General features: G+C 33.6%; 1 protein-coding gene and 1 long non-coding RNA gene across 4 annotated transcripts; one reads left to right on the forward strand and one right to left on the reverse strand.

Moving 5' to 3' along the window:
- Window positions 1-425: 425 nt before the first annotated feature.
- On the reverse strand, window positions 426-20,364 carry LOC117572768 (protein I'm not dead yet). 2 transcript variants are annotated; one of them, XM_034255856.2, is made up of 10 exons: window positions 20,172-20,364; window positions 4,378-4,403; window positions 3,833-3,959; window positions 3,640-3,756; window positions 3,429-3,577; window positions 3,254-3,368; window positions 2,572-2,648; window positions 2,053-2,511; window positions 1,614-1,989; window positions 426-1,547 (listed from the first exon to the last, which is right to left on the reverse strand). In XM_034255856.2, the coding sequence occupies exons 1-10, from the start codon at window positions 20,193-20,195 to the stop codon at window positions 1,125-1,127; spliced, it is 1,893 nt and encodes a 630-aa protein (XP_034111747.1). In that variant the 5' UTR covers window positions 20,196-20,364; the 3' UTR covers window positions 426-1,124. The 2 variants fall into 2 exon arrangements, with proteins under 2 accessions (XP_034111747.1, XP_034111748.1); XM_034255857.2 differs by lacking the exon at window positions 20,172-20,364 and adding an exon at window positions 14,850-15,007.
- LOC117572770 (uncharacterized) lies at window positions 6,925-10,499 on the forward strand. 2 transcript variants are annotated; one of them, XR_007955122.1, is made up of 3 exons: window positions 6,925-7,074; window positions 10,177-10,312; window positions 10,366-10,454. It is a non-coding gene; the product is annotated as an uncharacterized LOC117572770 (long non-coding RNA). The 2 variants fall into 2 exon arrangements; XR_004572540.2 differs by having other exon boundaries at window positions 6,926-7,074; window positions 10,387-10,499.
- Window positions 20,365-21,068: the final 704 nt, after the last annotated feature.

The raw sequence follows: 21,068 nt of genomic DNA on the forward strand, positions 1-21,068 counted from the left end.
GTATGAAAAGCGCATATTTGAATTAGCCGGGAAGTGTTAATCAATATATATCGATATGTCATGTGCATGGTATCGACGGGTAAATGTTTTTCAATACTAGCAGACCAGACCTATCGATACTTGAGTACAATTGGTATTTTAATACTGCTTGCGAAGTTGCCAGATTGTATTATTGGCGGACATTTCAATAGGCGAAACATTTAAATTTGAATTTCGAATTTGACGATTTATTTAAAATTGTTATTCACATCTATATTCAATGTTGTAGTAATTAGAGAATTTGCTTGCACATTTTGAGCTTTTTATTTTTATTTAATTTTTACAACTATATAAAACATAAATCGTTTGCAAATTTACACATTATCATTTATGCTTAAAACTAATGCAATTTTTGTGCTCATTTCGGTATGCATTTAAATATTGAGTAATTATTTCAATTTTATTTTTTCTGTTTTTTTTTTTTTACAAGTTTTCTTTTGTTTTACATTTAACAAGATGAAAATAAAATATAAAAAGAAATACAAACACATGTCAGTCTAGTCAATGGTATATCAAAGAAGAGAGTATAGAAAATACATTTCAATGCCTGTTTGTTTTGTTTTATAACATTTTATATATATAACTTTTGATTATTACTCTAAATGCAGCATTTAAGTAACATTGTTCATTATGTATTTAGCTGAGTTTTGTGTTTCAGAACTATTTAAATGTATTGTTTTTTTTGTTTTAAATTTAAAGGCTGATAGTAAATGCGTTAGGCTGCTAGAAGGACGCCCCATTTCCTAATTAGTGTTAACTTTGACATAATCTATACACAAGTCGCTATAACAATTGTAAACTGTTCACAGTAGTCACTCACTCAGTGTGTCAGTCATCGTTAGAGGGGGTTAGTTAAAGAATTATTCTGCGTTGACTTTTGCTAAATTCGTTAAAAAACTTTCGAACTTTTTGTGGTGGTTCCTTTTGTTTATCAACTCTTAATAATAATAACTAGCGTCCCGTGTAGTAGACCTAATAAACATATCAGCAAAGGCACGTTTTTTCCTAGTTCATGTTTATCTTTGTACAGTTCCCTCACGCTGCTGTGTTGTGTTTTATTTTAGACTAGACAACTAACTAATTAATTAGATTGTTGTTGCATTAGCAGCCAAATTGGCCAACGTTTGCACGGTGCTGTTGATAAAAGGCTGTGCGACATTGGCGGCAACCTGTGTAATATTGGCGGCAATCTGTGTGTTATTGGCGGCATTGGCCTTCAACTGAGCCGCGTGATTTGCTGCAGCTGCGGCGGCTTCTTGCGCCCATTCAGGGAACGTGTCCAGATTGGGATAGACGACGAAGGCCCAGGTTTGACAGAAAACGAAGAGCACAATGATGGTAATAATTGTCGGTCCAATGCCGGCAATAGCCATATCCTTGCTTCGTATATGCGCATAGCCAGCAACGAGAGCATTTGGCGGTGTGCTCACCGGCAAATGGAATGCCATGCTGCAGGCCAAGCCAGCTGGGAATACCAAGTACAGAGGATGTATTTTCAACGCCAATGACTACAGCAAATAAAATGCATAAAGTTAGTATATATTTAAATGGGAATTAAAGCGTAATATCCATACCATTTCGTTGAGCACAGGAATCAGAATATTGGCCACAGCCACATTGGAGCTGAAGGCAGTCATGAATACGGCAACTAGAATAACCACAAGCAGCAGCAACGAATGGGGCAACACCTTCAGACCGCTCATCGATTGACCAATCAAGGAGGCCATGCCACTTGCCTTGCTGCCTGCAGCTAGAGCAAAGCCACCGCCAAGCAAAAAGATCAGACCCCATGGCACACGCGTCTGTATGAACTTCCAGGTGATGAGCGAAGGAGTTGGTCCCTTGGGTGGAGTTCCATTGGCTAAACAGTATCGCACGAATGCATAATTAGCGGGCAATACGAAGCACATAATGACCACAAAGATTGTTGGCATCGAATTCTTAATGACCCTATAATATGAATCACAAATAGTATTCGCAAATAGAAAAGATTTAACTTTAATTTTGACTCACTTGGCATTGAAATAATCAGCCCATCCTTTGAAAATACCCGGCTGGCGTGTAAAGTACATGATAACCATGATGATAAATAGGATCATCACTTGAATCTCATGCATGCTTATGGGTCCCAGCTCCTGGTAACGCTGATCGATAACCTTCTTGGCCACATGCGCATTGTCATTGCCCACTTGAACCTCTTGGGCTTCCTTACTTTTCGGGCGCCACAGACCCATGAAATGCCATTGCAGGAACACATATGTCAACAGAGTATAGACCAACATCGAGGGCACCGAATAGAACATAAAGGTGGGGAAATCCAACTTCTCAGTGGCATTTGTGAACGCGACATCGTAGAGGCCCTTGAAGGTAAGATTTGTCGCTGTGCCAATGATGGTGCCGCAGCCGCCCAGAGACGAGGCATAGGCAATGCCCAGATAGTAGCACTGTGTGACCTTGGTTGGGTAAGGCAATCTGTAAAGCAGAAAATGTGTTTAAAAAATGTGTTCCAAATTAATATAGTAGCTAACTTACTCATCTTCATTCTTCTTTTTGTTCGTGCCGCCAACCATTTGATACTCAGGCTCATGGTAAATTTTGCAGACGCCTTGCTGCAATTTGAAAAATAAATAATAAATAAATTGATGCTAGTTGAAAGATATAACATAGAGACAAAAAGTCGATGTAAGAAAGATTCTTGGACACATACAAATATGTTAAGAATAAGTTATGAATAAATCGGACTTTGGATCTAACAGATTTCTAATTTATTTAGGTGAATGAAAATAACATTGAAAAAAGCAGACCATATGAAACAATCTAAATTTTGTCTAATTGTCCGTTAAATCAATGTAAAGTATTTGGTATTTAATGAATTTGTTTAGCTGACAAAATTTACCGATGCCGCACTATAAATGTAACAAAAGTGGAGGCTAGTCGATAGATCCAATCGGTAATGGTTGGCATTAGCAAGTCGATAGGCACTAAGCTATCGGTAACATTAGCCGTGAGTAGTAGATTATCGGTCATCAAAAGTAGTAGATTATCGGTCGTAAGAAGTTAAACAGCAGCCGTTAAAAGTAGAACAGTAGCGACAACAGTTATTAGTCTTAACAAAATCAATCGACAGCAGGAAGCAGTATTACTTAAGTTAATGAGACTGTACTTTTACACATATGTTATTATTCATATATTAATAAATCAAAGGCTATCTCACCGCTTGCAGTTCCTCGAGCACAGCTTGAATAATAGGACACATCATGGCTGTGCAGGCAGCATTAGAGATCCACATAGAGATGAACATGGTCACCATAATCAAGCCAAAATGTAATCTAAAATTTAATACATATTATAATCAAATATTTTAAGAATGGAAATTGCTGACTCCCTACCTTCTGGGACTGCAGCCCACCATTTGGATGACTCTGAGGGCCAGACGCTTATGGAGACCGCTGTATTCGACAGCGAGTGCAACCATAATGCCACCCATAAACATCACCAGCGTATCTTTGAAATAAGTCATACAAGTCGCTTCAGAGTCCTGAAAAATGTTGAACATTAATTAAGTAATTGTCATGAGAATTTAGAATGCAATTAACTTACCATTATACCCAACGTAGGAAATGCTATTATAGGTATCATGGAGGTGACATAAAGCGGCAACGCTTCGGTGACCCAAAAGACGGCCATAATCAGCAGAACGTACATGCAGCGATATGCCTAAGGGTAACAGATATACATTAATACTTATGGAAATATTTAATAAAATGTTGCTTTTGCAGTTAAATAAACTTACCAATCCTTCGTTGTTTAGCATCACAGGAAGGCAGATGATGGGCATGAGGAAGACAACCAAGCCCTTCCAGTGATTGGCAAAGAACGAGCTGCATTTGACCTCCGGCTCCACGGGATCGGCCACTTCACTAAAAAATTAAAGAAAATGTTTAATTAATATTGAAATTTTAATTTAAACATTTAAGATTATGCTAATAGGAAATAGTATTTTTAGAAATATATAAATAGAAATATATAATATTTAAAAAACAATTTAAAATAATATTTAAAATAACAAAAAAAAAACAAGTTAGAAAACAAAAAAAGAAAGTCGAGTGTGCTCCACATTTCTACGCATTTTCAGTAAAACCAGATTATATGATTATACCCAAAATATACCACAAACATTCTAAATTATACCATAGGCTACATTTGGTATATTAATATAGCGTTACATTCAAAATATATAATAGAGTGTGTTTAACATATTTGAGTTTTTAAATTTACAAATGTATTAGTTATAGTAATATCAAAAGAACATTCAAATAAATTTATAAATATACTTACACTTCCATTTTGATATCGGGGTAAATCTGTAATAAAGTAAAAAGAAAAAAGAAAAAAGAAAACAAATTAATAAATTGATAAAATATATTCGACAGGTTTTATTTGAACGAGCCTCCATCAGTATTCTTCCACTTGTTGCTTTATTGTTTGTTGCCGTGTTCTCAATTTCTGTTCAAATGGTTCTATTATAATCGTTTACAGTTCGTTAAAAACACATTCATCAATATTGTTGAGCGCGAGAGCGAAAATGGGCTCAAAACCAATTGAAAATCAAGCAAATTGACACATAAATTGGTGTATACACGTCAACACAAAATAATAAAAAAGTAAAAAGGGGGATTATAGGAGAAGGCCTTAAGTTGTTCGATACCCTGTAAGCTTTGTAATAAACGGTAGAAAATTGGAATTGTCTAGAATTGGAGCTGAGAAAATGTATTTCAAAATAAATACAAATTTTTAAAAGTTGCATAACATATTTTGGCTTAGATATAAAGATAACTATATCTTACCATAACTATAAACAACAGTTTCTTTCATAATTTACAGGGTATACAATCAAAACAATCTGTAGGCGCATTCAGCAATTCCTTTGCAAATTTTTTGCGCAGGCGACATTTAATGAAATGTAAACTTTGCATATTTGTGTGTGTGTTCTAAATAATTTGTCCACAACAATTTCAGTGTTCGGTGCGTTCAGTAAAGTTCTATATGTGGGTATATAAATATTTCATAAGAGCATATTCATGACGACGTCGTTGGCCTCCATACGATGTATGGACAGACGTCATCGGGCCGTCGTCGATAGTTAGGTAATCACTGTGCGAATTCTCCAAGCAAAACACCACACAAAACAAATCTTTTTTTTTCCTATACATACAATATATAACATATATATAGATAGATAGTTTGTATATATTTAGCCCTAAGTTTATTGCCATCGAAGTCGGGAGGCACGTCCAGTTTATTGCTATCACACACAATCAATCAATGGGTTAGAGAGACAGTCATAAATAATGAAAAGAATTGGCGGCTTTTTTGTAAGCTTACACGTGTGCGTTGTCATTGGCTTTTACAACAATTGTATCCATCAGATACAATGTGTATATTTAGCTTAGTCGCCCAAAGATACAAAACGACACCCACTAATTATAGTCCGGTGGACTTTAGCAAACGGCGCCAATGTCAATGTCAATACTATAAAAACCAAAATATATACACTGTCTGCAGCAAAAGGGAGAGTGAAAAAAGGCGTTGAAATTGAAACAATAGCGTGCCACATGCAATATGCGTAGAACGTTGACTGTAATTGAAAGAGAGTAAGGAGAGAGAGAGAGAGAGAGAGAAAGCGCATCGTTTCGATAAGGTTTTAAAGCTCACAAAGTACCAACAGATTGAAAACTACCGACATATGAATCATCTAGAGAGGGAAACGAAAAGACAGCCAGAGGAGCGACAACTTTAGCACTTCGAACACTTTAGTAAATTAAAAAACAAGGGCAAAATAATTAAAAACAATAGCGTTGTTTACACTATTACACATGTTGCAGACGTTTGTAGAACTTTCATAAAAATTTAATTATTTTTCTGAATGCTAGACTGCCAATGGCAAAAATGTAATTATTCTAAATAGCTGCATCATTTTAATGAATTCAAATTTAATTATTATGAATTGGTGCATCATTAGTTATATGATTACAAACATATGTTTTCTTTTCTTTATTTTCAAATTGAATTCTTAGCTAAATTTATAACTAACGAAGCTTATCAGAGCGGTAATCAAAAAAGTAGCTCATTAATTTTGCCAAGATCTTAATCAAGCTCAGTTGCCACTCAAAGTCCACTTAAATTATCGCATCTATTGCAAATAATTCCGACTAAATGAGACAACAATCTCCAGCTCTCTTTTTTACCTATTTGTAATTGACTTTAATCAACTCTTTATGAACTTAATAATGCTCAGTTTAGCACAATTTTCGAACAATTGTTTATTGTTTTAATGTCGGCACTTTTTTCAGACTTATTTTTTGTTTATTGTTTACAATGTAATTGTTTTGTATAAATTGTTATTGTTGTTGTAGTGTGCTCACAGAACCGTAACTCAATCTATAGGCGACAAAATTTGCATTTAATTTTCACACTAGAAACGTCGTGCAATTTAGAACGTGAATCAAGTATCAGATATTGTTTAGTCTACCATTTGTTAAACATACCCTGTAATAAATAAAGTCTGTATTTACTTTATGACTTCTGTGGACTGCTTAGAAAATTTCAAGAAGATTGCATAATAATAATTCGCCAAGTTATTTGAGTTATGTAAGGTCAGGGAAGCCTAGACGTGCCTCTTCGAGACTAGTTTAGAGGGCAATACTTCGTCATCCGTTTTGTTTTTTTTCTACAGAAAATACTCGTTATTCTGAGCAGTGGGACATTTCATTATTACATGTGATGCATAAGTATATAATACGGCAGCTAAGCTTATGAGCTGTTTCTACCAACACTATATACTATATATGACTATATAGCGACATATCTGTGTTTGTGAGGCGCGTGCAAAATGTTCAAACAGTGCCTTGTGTCAAAAGTCATTTGTTATAATTGAAAATATAATTAAAAAACAAACAGAAAAAAAAAACAAATTCCAGCACGCGCGAATGTCCAATGAGGGGCACAATCGAATTTGAAGTGTGACCGCATTTTGTAAGTCACTCTCTAAAAGTATAATATAATATTATTACAACATCGATGTGTTAGTTCATTCTTATGTTCTTGAGTGTGTGCTTGATTGATTACAAAATTGATAGACAAGAGCATGAGATAGAGCGCAGGGAAACCGCACAAGTTGATAAAGTTGAGCATCTATTTAGTATATTTTAGATGTTATTTACTATCAATTGACTGTTGAAGGGACCTACGTCAAAATGCACCCTGACTATCAATCAAAATTCAATATGTACAAAAGAACGTTACTATACAAGCTTGTCGATAGATACTCATCGATTATCTCTATGAGGTAAATATTTATACACAAGTTAAGAGCATAAAGCGTATGAAATCTGTCGCTTATAGAGGGAGTCCATTAAATTAGAATTGATTATTCATATAAAATCTCTAAAAATAATTACAAATTTCACAAAAACTTTAATATTTTGTTTCAATGCTCTTGTTTCAAATATATTAATTAAAACGTAAGATACCCGATAAGTGCGTTAATATTAATAAAAATATACCGAATAATATACCGCAAAATAATTTAAATATATCGAAGGACATATTTGGTATATCGATTAAGTACCGCATTCGAAATATACCAGAGTCTAGCTTCAAAATTACGATTTTTCTCGGATTCCGAGAGCAAAAAAAGATATCAAAATAAATACATTTATTTTCCTTTACATGGAAATATCTTAAAATCAGTATTTTATAAAAATGTTGTCAAGAAAAAGCTGTTGTAATAAATCATTTATATATTTTGTAGTTTTCAACAGAAAATAATTGATGAAAAATGTATATAACTTTTATTCGGTTGAGAAATCTTCATATAATGTAGAATAAAAGCAATAAAAATGTTGAATATAAGATTAAATCTTTAAAATTTTCCATACTCTTGAGTCGTATTTACATATATTATACATATATAAGTATTTTTATTCTATTCAAATGGAATCCACTGAATTTTAATTAATAATGAATTTATACATATTATGCATTTGTATAAACAAATACATACTCATATTGTAGCTGATTAGCCAAATTACAAGCTTGCTTTCATATTCTAAAAATATGACAAATTTAAGTATAGTCTTTGTTATTGTTTGCCGTGACGTTTGACGAGATCTATTGAGCTGTTGCTCGAGACGTCAATCATAAAGCAGAATCTAATAATACACTTCACTCCCAACCTACTCACTTGTTAGTTAGCAATCAAAGTTATATACATTATAATTACATCGCATTCCTAGAGAGTGATTTCGGTTAATTGAAGTGAATAAAACAATTGAAAAAAAAAGGGAAATACCAATGTTAGACATTATTTTTCTTTTGTTTGTAGTTTGCAGATGAAATAGTTGCGATATTGTTGGGAGTATTGTCACCAAGTTTTGATAAGTGAAGTGTTTACAAGTTAATTGATTTAATGGGGCCGCGGAACACATTCAAGTTACAACAAAAAACAAAGCGAGGCAAAGTTTGTCATGAAACGCAAATAACCCTCAACTTGGATCACGTTCTGGAATATTAATAAATTAGCCAAGATTAATGCGGGGAATTAATGTGTTTATTTAGTGTATTTGTTTTTGGGGTGCGTTTAACAGCTTTAAACTGGTTTGAAGCTAAACACAACTGCCCATAAGCAGAATTTACAGCACAAATTGTAATCACTTATTGGCTTTTCGAGTCGGCCGTAAAGCACATTAAAGACTTTCAACTCGCATAAGTGGGACAAATGTGACACAAAGTTGCAATAAGTGGGAAATTATGAACAGTATCTTCCATAAAGAAGCTTTGTATGGAAAACAAGTCTTAAGACAGCATCAAGTTTAGTCTTAAGACTTGGGAACAAGTCATTAAAAGCATAAAGTATCTTAAGACTTGTTCCCAGACAGCAAAGAGAAGTTTATTTTACGAATAATAAAGACTCCTTAAATAGCTACACAACTTCTGAATTCTGTACTTTTCCAGCTTGGACTGCATAAATTGTTAATTTCAAGATTAATTAAAACAGCGATTCTCTAGACGGAGATATTTAACTTGTTTTGAACATTAATCACTAATTGTAATTTAAAAATAGATTCCAAATACTCAGCATTATTTAGTTCTTTATTTATTTAGCTACTGGATATGTAAATATTCATTTTATACTTAACCTTCATTGCGAGTAATTTCTAAAACAACTTATTAATCTTCTCTTTCTCTTTTTCTTCCTCTCCCTCTCTCTCTCTCTTACTCTGGTTTCAGTAAACTCTTTGGTGCTGTTTATATCAGGGAATTCCCTTGGATTATATCTCAACATTTCATAAGTGCTTTTTCTTACTTTAAAATTACACTTTTGAAATCTCTGAGTTACAACTTTTTAATTACAAAAAAATACCACAAATTTGTAATTTATATATTTCTTTACACTTTTGCGCATTTATCTTGTTTGAAAATCCCCTTTTACAACCAGTTTTTTGTCGATTCAAATTTGTCTGACCCTTGTAAGTAGTTACTTTCACTTTACATAATCGTTTACAATATATCTTCATATTTATAAGGTCAGCTCGGGTGTAATAATTTTGGTATTTCAGAATACATTCGAATAAGTTGCCAAAATATGGCGAGATAAATAGCCCCAATAAAATGCCTGTATATAACGTATTATAAACAATTTACCGACAATTATTGCACATTTATTGGCAAACTGAAAATCCGTATATAAGAATTGTCGATAAGAAAACTAAGGAAATTATGCAGTTGTTGTTTCGAGTAACATAAATAATAATAATAAAGAAAGCCGCAAGCAGAAACACTTCAAAACAATAAAGATAAATAATATTTACATGATCATATTTCAAGTTTAACTATACTTTCAACAATAAACTATTTCTGCTTAAGCAAATCTACTCACAACAATTATTGACGTTTTTACAGGGTATTTAGCTAAACATCTCATTAGCTGCTACACATTGATAAGCAATTGTGTTGCGAAACCCACTCGAAATGTTGATGTTGCCTATATACTTGACTCTAAAAAAAGCTAAGCAAGCTTCGCACTTTACCCCCTTAATACACATTTAATCTGTATTTGTTGTTCGTTCTTTTTAGGCGCTACAAATGTCGATTAATAAAGTCAAAGTACACGAAACTCACTAACAACAAATGCTAAAGTGAAATGGAAAAGACAAATCCGAATGAAAATTGAAAGGCTAGAGACTGTACTCATTGTATGGATGAAGTACAGGTAAGCTCGGTGAGCTCATTAACTTGACAGGTCTAACGACTTGAACTGAAAAGTCACCTTTATGACATCGGCAGTCGGCAAGCCGCATAAATTTCATATGGAAATTGCAATTGTGGTGAACGCACTTGGCAACAGTTCCTCACAATGGAACTGAAATCGAAACTGAAATTGGAATTGAAATTGGAACTGAGCAACGAGAACCTATTGCTTAATAATGTATTAATAGCTATAAGCATTTATAATCAAATCGAATCACAAGAATTTAGCTCGTGTTAACTTGTTTTTCTGCAGCTGATCTATTGTGGAATAAATATTTGCAGTTTGAATTATCGATCATGCACCTTCTATATCGTGACAAGCCCAATAAGAATTAGGTGCAAAAAAAATATTATAAAATGCCAGTCGACTTACTCTACACACTTTACTTTACTTTATAGATCTTCCATTTCGAATTTATTTAGTAGAAATGAAAGAAATAATAATATAAAATCAATATTACTTTTATTTACGTCTCAGCTATAGGCCAGACTATAAACAAAACAATGTAAACAAAATATCAAATGAGAATAGAAATATCATTCCCAAAAGAAATACTAGTAATTGTTTACAAAAAAAAAACTATTAAATTTCATCACGAGTATACAAAATTTGTGAGGTTATTGCACCGGCTGCTATGCACCATAAATAATTAATTAATTCTTTCCATAAATTTGCAGCATAACTGGCGATAACCTCCGATATTCATTGATTAATTTGCATTATAAATTATATTTTATCATATCAAACTTTTGCCTTCAATAATCGCTTCCCCAGTAAGTGACTAGCATACCAAATTAAAATTAACCCTGTGACACAAAACGTACAAATGTGAGAACAAAAACTACTCAGATATTGAAGCTGACATATATGGCATAGAACAGAACAAAATAAAAATTGCCACTAAATAATTGTGCCAATTAACATGTCATGTGAATGAACTTGAAATTTACATAGTCAGTTTCAATTTCTGTGGAAACTGTGAAAACATTTGCATAATAATATTGTGATCAGGTGTTGAGCAAAATAGAAAAATAATAATCAATCAAACACTTGAAGATGTCGAGGACTTAAGTGTGATGTAAAGTGTTTTCAAGTGGAAACTTGAGTTTAAAAAATAAATAAATAAAAATTGTCGGAAAAGGATATAATTCAGGAAAATTTAAATTCTTTTGATTTTATAATTAGAAATGCAAAAACATTACCTAAAAAATTAGTGGAAAATGCGAAACAAACAAATATTTCGAAGAACTTTGACAGCTACCCCGAAATTTAATATATTTCGAGTTTGGACTATATATTGATTAGCTCGTGAGTAATCTTTATAATTGTGCCATATCACGATTGTGGCTAAAATTACGCATATCTGTCTAGATATTCGGCTATTCACTTGATGTTCGTTCACCATTCGTTCAATGACCACACACAACAAATGATATCGTATCCCGATATAGAGCTGTTTTTATAACAGACAAAGAGAGAGAGGCAGAGAGAGAAACACGTCAATTTCTATGAGGTGTGTTGTGTTGTTTACTATATTTGATTAGCGGTCTCATTACTTCAGGTGTGAATCAATTGCCAAACAAAATCACGTTATCTGCCTACGCATAGGAAAAAAGGTGTTAATTCAATTTGTGTGAAACGTTAGAAATGCATTTCACTTCATTTTATACATCTCATTTACTATAGTTAATAAAAGTGGAAAGGTTTAAGAAAAGGTTAATCAATTCCACAACAATTGTCAACTAGTCCAAACTGGACATTACGAGATTTTTCTTTGTGGAATGTGTGAGATGCTTTACAGATACTTGCTACCTGGTCATAAAGCGTTCTGTTTAAACAGCTGTGTTGAATCAACGATTAATGAGGTATTTCCTGTTTTATTCTATAGCTGAGGTGCGCCAAGTGAAGGGAAAGGTAACTAAACTAGGCAATTCTATATTTATATCAAAATCTATAAATGCACTTTTTATGTTTAATTATAACTGCAACGGTTACTGACATTACAGCAGCAAATTAAAGGAAAGGTCAGGAAAGGGAACTCCAAAAAGTTTATTGAATCTTGTCTTGAGAAGGAAAGATATTGTTTATTATTTGAATACCGGGATATTGCACTTTGAGAAGGGAATTAATAATTACAGCATTCAGATTCAGGTATCAATGAACTGAACAAATTTTGATCGTATATTATAAAAAAATAAGTTACTGAATATTAAAATATATAATTCTATTTGTATATTATTTTATTCTTTCAACATCATAGAAAGCTTGCTTTACAAATGCTAATGTATTATCAAATAAATGAATTATTTATATTTTTATAGAATAAATTATGCTTCCCGTCTTTGCTTATCGCCAAAGTAGAGCAGACTTCTAAAGGCCTTGGGAATGCAGTTGACAACGCTTCTAGAACCATGAGGTTTTATTCTATTCGCTTCACAGCATTGATAACACGCTGTCTAGATTTCTTTTTGTGAGTCAATAAAAAAAGAAATAAATGTCAAACTGGATTACATAACACAAGTCACAGCTGGACTTGTTTTGGGTTTCGGTTTTGTATTGTATCTTTTTTACTTTTACGGAAATGCACGGGGACAGGTTAACAAGCAGTTCAAAGCACGACTAACAATCAAAACAACCACCTGTAAAAGACCCTTTAAAACAGTATCTGAAGGCGGAAGTTCAATGACACGTTCGAAACTCAAAACACATCTTGAAGTCATTTGTATTATTGCTAATTGCTGTTTTGGATGCAATGCACATACTAAAGCAAAATACAAAATGCAAACTGACGACAAATAACAGATAAAAGATAAAAGGTAGCGTTCAATGTTTCAAATGTTTGCTTCAACAAAATATATCACCTGATCAGCTGTCCCTCTTATGCTATAAACTTAGACTTAGTTCTAATGAAACGTCTACATAGGCAGGGGCTTAGTTTATACCTTACGTGATTAGTGAATGTTTGGGAATACGTGAACAGTTCATGGTTATACTATGCAATGGCATGATCAATTTAATCTTTAAACATCAAATTTATTTTATTGATAAGAAGTTGACGTAGGTTTATGGTAAATTTTTTGAGCTAAATATTAAGTTATCTAGCCATGGAATTTTTTCCTGTTTTTGGGTTTTTAACATGACATAATTGCGTGCCCCGGAAAAGTTGGGAAATTACATAAACTTAATGGATGACTAATTTTGGAAGATTGGCAAATTTAATTGAAAAGTTCGACCAATTTTGAAATTACTAAAAAAAATTCTGAACAAATTACATATGTATGTATATAGAATATTTTCCCAAAACTCTATAAAACATATGTATTTGTTCTATTTGGAAATAAAATATGACTGATCGCAATCTCTTCATCAAAACTTTATTGTCACAAAACTCATACGACAATTTCAATTATAACGAAGAACAGAATATTTCTAGTTATGAATGATCACAATTGTTCTGCTTGAATGTTTAGTGTTCTTGAGACCTATAGAACAATATATATTATAAATCTAGTAAAATACATAGCTACCCAACAAATGAATTTTAAAAGATCAGCAGATTGAAATCTTTAAGAAATCATGCAAACACAGAAACCTTTTGCTCGAAAATAAGTTTGTTTTTTCAACATGGCAAATAAGAGAAACATTGAAACTGTAGACTAGGCGACTTGAGAAGACTTGACAATTGTCAAGTCAATGTTATAGTCGTTTTCCTGGGTCAATCTCAACTTAAGAATACAGCTGTTAAATGCCACACAAAGCATGTAAATTGTCTGTTTACAGGTAAACAAATTGTGATTAAACTTAATGGCGCACACACCTACAAAATACACACACAGTCACAGTCCTAAGGAAGGGAAGAGAGCAAATGGTATCGGTCAAGTCAACAAATGTGCTAGGCAGCTGCTATTGCTTTGGTTCCGTCTGAGTAGAATTGGTGGATGGAATCGAATAATATAGGAAACACACAAGAAAGAAAGAATCATACTCACTCACACACATATAGAGTGAGAAGAGTATCGGAGTGAATGTGTGTGCGTGTGTGGGGGGAGAAATGCAAGGCAACAAAAGTAGAAAAAACAGAAACACTAAAATAAACTGGCCAGTTTACCATACAAAAGACAAAGAAAGCATGGTCTTGGGGGGTTCTTTGAAGCGATTCGTATATATAATGTATGCGCCTACTATACACGATCTGGATAATAATGGGTGAATTTTTCCATCACTCACTCAGTTATTCAACAACAAAAAAAAAAAGCAAACGTCAGTAAGTTCTTTAAGTTGTGGCGGCACTTTTTCTAACCAAAAATTGAAAATAAACACAGCGCGGTATTTTTATCGCCGTTACAATACACACATACGCCTAATATACATACATATCGAGATATGTACATTTGTTTTTAATTACTATACTATTTGATTTCACATGTGCTCTGTTATCTCGAATTATGTATGTATTTTTTATTTTCATTTATAATTTTACGATGTTTGTGTTATTTACTTTTTGAAAACTTGCAGCGTGTCAGAAGCAGCAGTCACAATTTTGTTGGTTTCCAAGAGACGACGACAACGACAACGAAGAACGGTAGACGAAGGACTAGGCGATGACCAGAACACGCCCGTTTCGCATACGTTACAATGCGCGACTGACTAAAACTGAAACAACTCGAGAAATCGTTCGATGAAACTGAGTGCTCGAGTCCGATTCTGTGACTGTGTGCGTAGCTGTCTGTGTGCCTCTGGCCGGCAGAACAACAACAACACACGTATACATAACTCGGCGCAGCACTTGTGTGTTAGTGAATACATGTGCACAGCGCACAGTGGTCGAACGTTTGAGGTGCAAGCAACTAGTATTTAGGCAAATACAACATATTTAATTAAAAAGTGAAGTAAAGAAAAATATATACTTTTTGTTCAATGTTTTCAAAATGTTGATCTTCTAATATAAACTTGTAAATTATGTAATAACAAATTCTAATCGTTTGAATATTTGAATTTATAAAAATTGTATTCACCTTTTAATATTACATTAATTATATAATATTGCATAGTCAAAGGACTTTATGCCCCTTTGTATTATAACAATAATAATTTGACAAGCTGTTTAGTTAGCGTGTAACCACTATGCGACGCAACAAGTTGAGCATAGTTGGAAATGCAATGTAAAAAGAGTTTGTCTGCCATGTGCGCGAGAGACTGACCGAGAGATTCGATTGGTAATTAGAGATGGCAGCGTGAGCTGCTAATTGAGTTAATTATTATTGAAGTGGAAGTGTTTCATTGTTAGTATTATTAATGGCTCACACAAAGTGGGAATTTTTCCAAAAATTATTTATTTTACAACTTTACCACACTAAAATAACAACTGCATTGAAATTGAAATAACCATTTAAGCAAAATATATTCAAGTTGTTGTTTCTTATTAGTTGAATACACTTGCTGCATCCTTCACACGCACATCACTACCAAGCAAAGAAGCCCAATAGCAACAGGCACAAACAAACAAAACAGTGGCAACGCCACGAGCGCCTAAAACGGCATCTCAGTCGCGACTTGCCAGTTGATGGAATATGAATGGAGGCGGGGCAGAGAAGGTAGGTAAAACGTGAGAGCATGCACATACACAAACACTGCATACATACGCATGTCAAGGCAGCAGCAGCAGCAACAGCGCTAGCAGTAGAAGGAGAAAGGCCACCAAGAGCAAAAGAGCTGACAGATCGAGCACATAAATTGGAACACGTTACCAGAAAATACCAGTAAGCAAACGATTAGACGACAACAGAAATGGAAAACAAAACAACAGCGAAAAATGTTGACAAACTGCATTTACTAGACACACTTGTTGCATTGCAGGAAATGTTGTCGTAGTATCTCGTAGTATCTGCACCCAGCAACAAATTGCAGACCCCGCCCGACCCCACATACAACCAGTTACCTATCCAAGCAGGAGGATCGGCGTTGAGGGGGCTGGACAGGGATACGTACATATGCATAAAGATTATGCATGGTCGGTGCAATAACAATGTCTTATCAGTCAACCAAAATGCGCATTGTCAGCAGCAGCAGCAGCAGCCTGTAACTGTAAACATGTGTAACGACTTCTACAATCGATGGCTGTACCTCAACAGTTGTTTCCCCCACAGATTTAAACAGAGAAAGAGACAGAGAGAAGGAGCTACTCAATTATAGTGAAAGCGCAACAGGTTGTTTTTTCAACAAGTTTGAAACGAAAACTGATAATTTAAAGCATTTCTTAGTAACCTGAAAGTAGCATTTCCAAAAAAAATCCCTTTTCGCTTGGAGGATTTAATATGAAACTGATTAATATTCAATTCTATCCAACTGACACAGCAAAATGGTAACTCTTAATTTCTTCCAATACTTTCCTATTAGAATTAACATTCAATTATGTTATCGATGAATCGGAGTTGCAAGTGATCCATTTAACTAAATCCCACATATTTAATGTTTTGGTTACGCTTTTTCATTTATACTTTTTACTTCCTGCTTACAAAAGCTTAACTGCAAGCTTCTATTTAATTTATGCTCACTTATGTATTCGTTGCTAAAAATAACGTCCTGAACTCCTATCGATATATCGGTGATGCAAGGTTGCATTTCATTAAATCCACACATTGAACAGTTTGATAACACTTTTTTCTATTTACTCTTTACTTCCTTCTTTTTAAAATTCTGTTTGGCTGCTTGTGTGCAGCAAATTAAAAAGTTAAAAATTTTAAACTTATAATAGCAGGAAGAAAATGTTTTAATTGAAATATACTGTATATAGTATACATATTTAATATAAGCTTGCATAATAAGAATTAAGTATAGAACAATGTTAATGCTAACACCTTTGAGATGTTTTAATACTATGAAGATTGCTTGTTAAAAATTGTTAGAAACCGTAATTGCTTGTATTAATTATAAAATTTCTAGCACTTAAGCGCAGCCCTTATACTTAAAATGCACTTAAAGAAAGTTAAGTGCATTTTCAAATCGATTCTGTTGCCAACTGTTGTTTTCACTTGAATTCAATGTCGATTTGAATATAGCACAACAGGCAATGGAGCAATTAAAAACAGGACAAGGACAATTTGTGCACAAATATCAAATATTTATCGCAAACAATCGATGAAAGAAAGCAATTGAATATGTCTACGGAAAAATATAATATATAGTAAACATACATATTCATATGCTGTGAGATCTACGAGCAGTATTTATTATTGAAAGCGACACAATCATGTTCACAGACTATATTATATGCATATTAAATTTCCGAAGTAAATTATTAATTGGATCAAAATAAACAGCCGCATTGTGAGATACATAGTATGTATGTATACGTATGATCGCATTCTTTGATGCGCCTCAGTAAGCAATTAAATATAGTATACTATACTACACAGTGTTATATACTTTTAGAATTGAGAATGAAAGTATCAACGACTTAATAAAAGCGTTTCATTCATGTTTGGCATGATGCAGCAGAAATACTATTTTATCTATTTGGATAACATTTTATTCAGAAATTCAAAATATATAAATATAATTAATTATAAATTGAACACTTTTCTTAAATTTTCTTTACAATTAAAGTTTTAGACCTTGAAGGTAGCCTCACAATTGTAGTACAGTCTTGTCAATTGTATTTTTAGAGCAGACACTTAACTGGTCCTTCGGCAAGTTTCTATATTGGTAACAAGCACTATTAACAGCCTCGCCAATCTTTGGCTATTTATAGGCAAAAAGTCTGTAAACAACATGGCTTTAATGGAAGTTCTTCTCGTTGCTTGTGAAACCAGTTGCGGAAGATGAACTTAACTTATGACAAGCATTTAGCTTGTGATCGAAGTAAACAATACTAAAATCATTTCGATTGACCCAAATCTTTATAAACGAGGAAGACAAATTTAAAAATTTGTAGCAGAAAAACACTTCTTAAATATTATGTCGCATTAGATAACAGATACAAAGATCAGCTACAAGATTTTCACAAACAAAATTGCGTACAAAGATGCTATATATATAAATTTTGGACTTTCGTCAATTGTTTTGGATGGCGATGCTATACAACAAGTGCGTCATTTGGCACGTGAGACCAAGGGGTTGAGGTTAGCGGGCAGATCATACGGAGAACGTTTAGGTATGATTATTTCTTTTAAGACAAAATATACAAATGAAGGCACTCGCTATAAATAGTACAAGTTGTACTCTGAGTTATAATGCAGATATTTTGGATCACATAGTACATTCCATCAGGTGTTTCTTTCGGTATTAATGGAATATGCACTTAAAGAAGATGCTTGAGAAACTAAAGATAGATTGGAAAAATTCAATAAGAAGGTAAAATTCTGAAATTTGTGTTACTTTTTCTTTGCTCAAATGGCTTCATTCACAAAGAAGGAATATTTCAGTTACCAAGTTACTATCTCTCCTCGTTTAACGATTAATTGTCTGAAAGTTCTCGCATGAAGTAATTAATTTCATTAATCATTTTATCAGTTCCATGCCTAAATTCATTTGTATCAATTAACAGCAAAGTAAACCATCCAACCTTGAGGGACAACACATTATAAGTGTTTATTGCTATCGTTGTTTTCTTTTTTTTCGGTGTCTGCCATTAACTTTATATCTTATATAGTATTTATGTATATGATGTGGACTCACGACCGATAAAATGAATGGGGGGCAGTAATCTAAGTTCGTGCTTACCCCCTAATTAGGGGGTTAACAACAATTACAGAAAATTAGTAGAATCATCTGAGATTGTTGCTAAAATATTTACACTTTTTATTTCTGCTTCAACTTTGTTCAAAGGAATCTCCACTTTATTTAAATAGTAGTAAAATGAATCCACGAAAACAAATTATATGACTTTTTCCGTTAAAATTCCACATTCCTTAAGCCCTTTTATCAATTATTCTTAAAGACCTTGGCACGTTAATTATGGAGAAATTCTATTTTCTCAGAGCTTATCAAGCGGCATTACGAATTATTCATTTTGGTCAGGTGGTTGGCTGGTGGTTGCTACAGATAAAAAACGACGCGAAGATTTTGCATGATAACGGCAGAGTTGAACTTCGAGACGGAAAATCGGAAGAAACGAAATACTACGTCATCAACTGAATTTTTCGTAACCATTCTTTACAATTAGATAATATAATTATATGATATTTGTAGTCATGGGATTCTCTAGTGACACTCTAAAGAGCTGATAGCACAAAAACAGAACATTCAACTGATGAAATCATACGTCGTGCTAAAGCAACTTGAACGCGTGTGCTTCAGCATGAAATTTCAGATAACAATACAGCTGGAAGTGTTTCCCTTATTGTAAATACAGAAATGTCGGATAATATCGAGAGGTTTTTCGAGAGCGAAGCGAATAGAAGAGAACGACAGTGACTAAAGTTAGATATGGAAAATAAATATGTACGAACATAGAACAGAAATGGAAATAAAATTAGAATTAGACTGGAAAGCTTTACTACGTTAGTACTACTTTTAAATAGTACAAACTCTTCACTTTAATAAATCTATACACAAAAACTCTACATTACATTGTAGAGTCTTCAATTTGCACTGACAACGTAACCAACTTTTATAGGAAACTATCTGCAATATTAACCACAAAATCAGTTGGCTTAAAGGGGCTTGTCAGTGCCTAATGACCCAACGCGAAGCACACCCACGCAACGCACACACACACACACGCATAGTTACGTACAACACTCACACATAAGTAATTTATTTTCAAGGTCGTCAAATTGAAGTCAAGAAAATTATCTATGACAGAATAATTATTACTTACCATTTTACTAGTTTCCGTAGCCATGGCTAATTATATTATTTTTTGTATAGCCCTTTCTATCGAGTATTTTTTTTTTCGTTTTTTTGAGATTATCTCATAATTTTTTGTTCACTTTCTTTTTGCGGCCACTTTTGGGAGACCGAGCAATTCTTCGGACTAGTATAGACAACGTTTTTTATTGTGTGTTCTGCGACGCTCGATGACAAATTTGCGAATGCGCCCCACTCACAATTTTCTTTCACATTCTCCATCTTATACTTAGTGTGGTCGACGTCGTTAAAAGCAAAAGCAAATCTTCGATAAGCGCGTTTGCGGAGAGCGCTAAAAAAGTTTCGAATGATACGCGTTAGTGAGAGCGAGACAATAAGTGTTTCAGTCACATGGTGTGAGTGAGTTAGTATTTGCTCTACGTGTGCGTGTATGTGTTTGTGTGTGTGTGTGTGTAGGAGGGCTGACTGCGCTGCCACTGACCTTCTCTTTTACAACCATTCACATTGACCTTAACTCCTGCTCCTTTCGTGCATTTGACGTGACGTTGCCATTGTTTGGTGTGATGAAAACCCATTCATGAAATGCCAAATAATTAACGATAGTTAGTGACGTCTGCGCAAAACAATCGCGCAGTCATGCGAGTTGCTATTAAAGTTTATGAAAGGTGTAAAACAGTTGTGTACACACAACGCCAATTGGCAGCCAATTTCAATTGCAAAGTTGTATCAAATTAAGACTACAACGAAGTAGATAAATTATATAAGTCCATGATTCAAATTGAGCATCGTCAAATATTTAGTCTTATTGTGAAATAGATAAAGTAATGAATTAATAAACATTTCTAAATTTAGCACATTCATTCAAATATTGCAAGCATATTCAAAAGTTAAATTTTGTAAACACTTA

The sequence above is a fragment of the Drosophila albomicans genome, chromosome 3 (genome assembly GCF_009650485.2).
Source record: "Drosophila albomicans strain 15112-1751.03 chromosome 3, ASM965048v2, whole genome shotgun sequence".
Classification (NCBI taxonomy): Eukaryota; Metazoa; Arthropoda; class Insecta; order Diptera; family Drosophilidae; genus Drosophila; species Drosophila albomicans.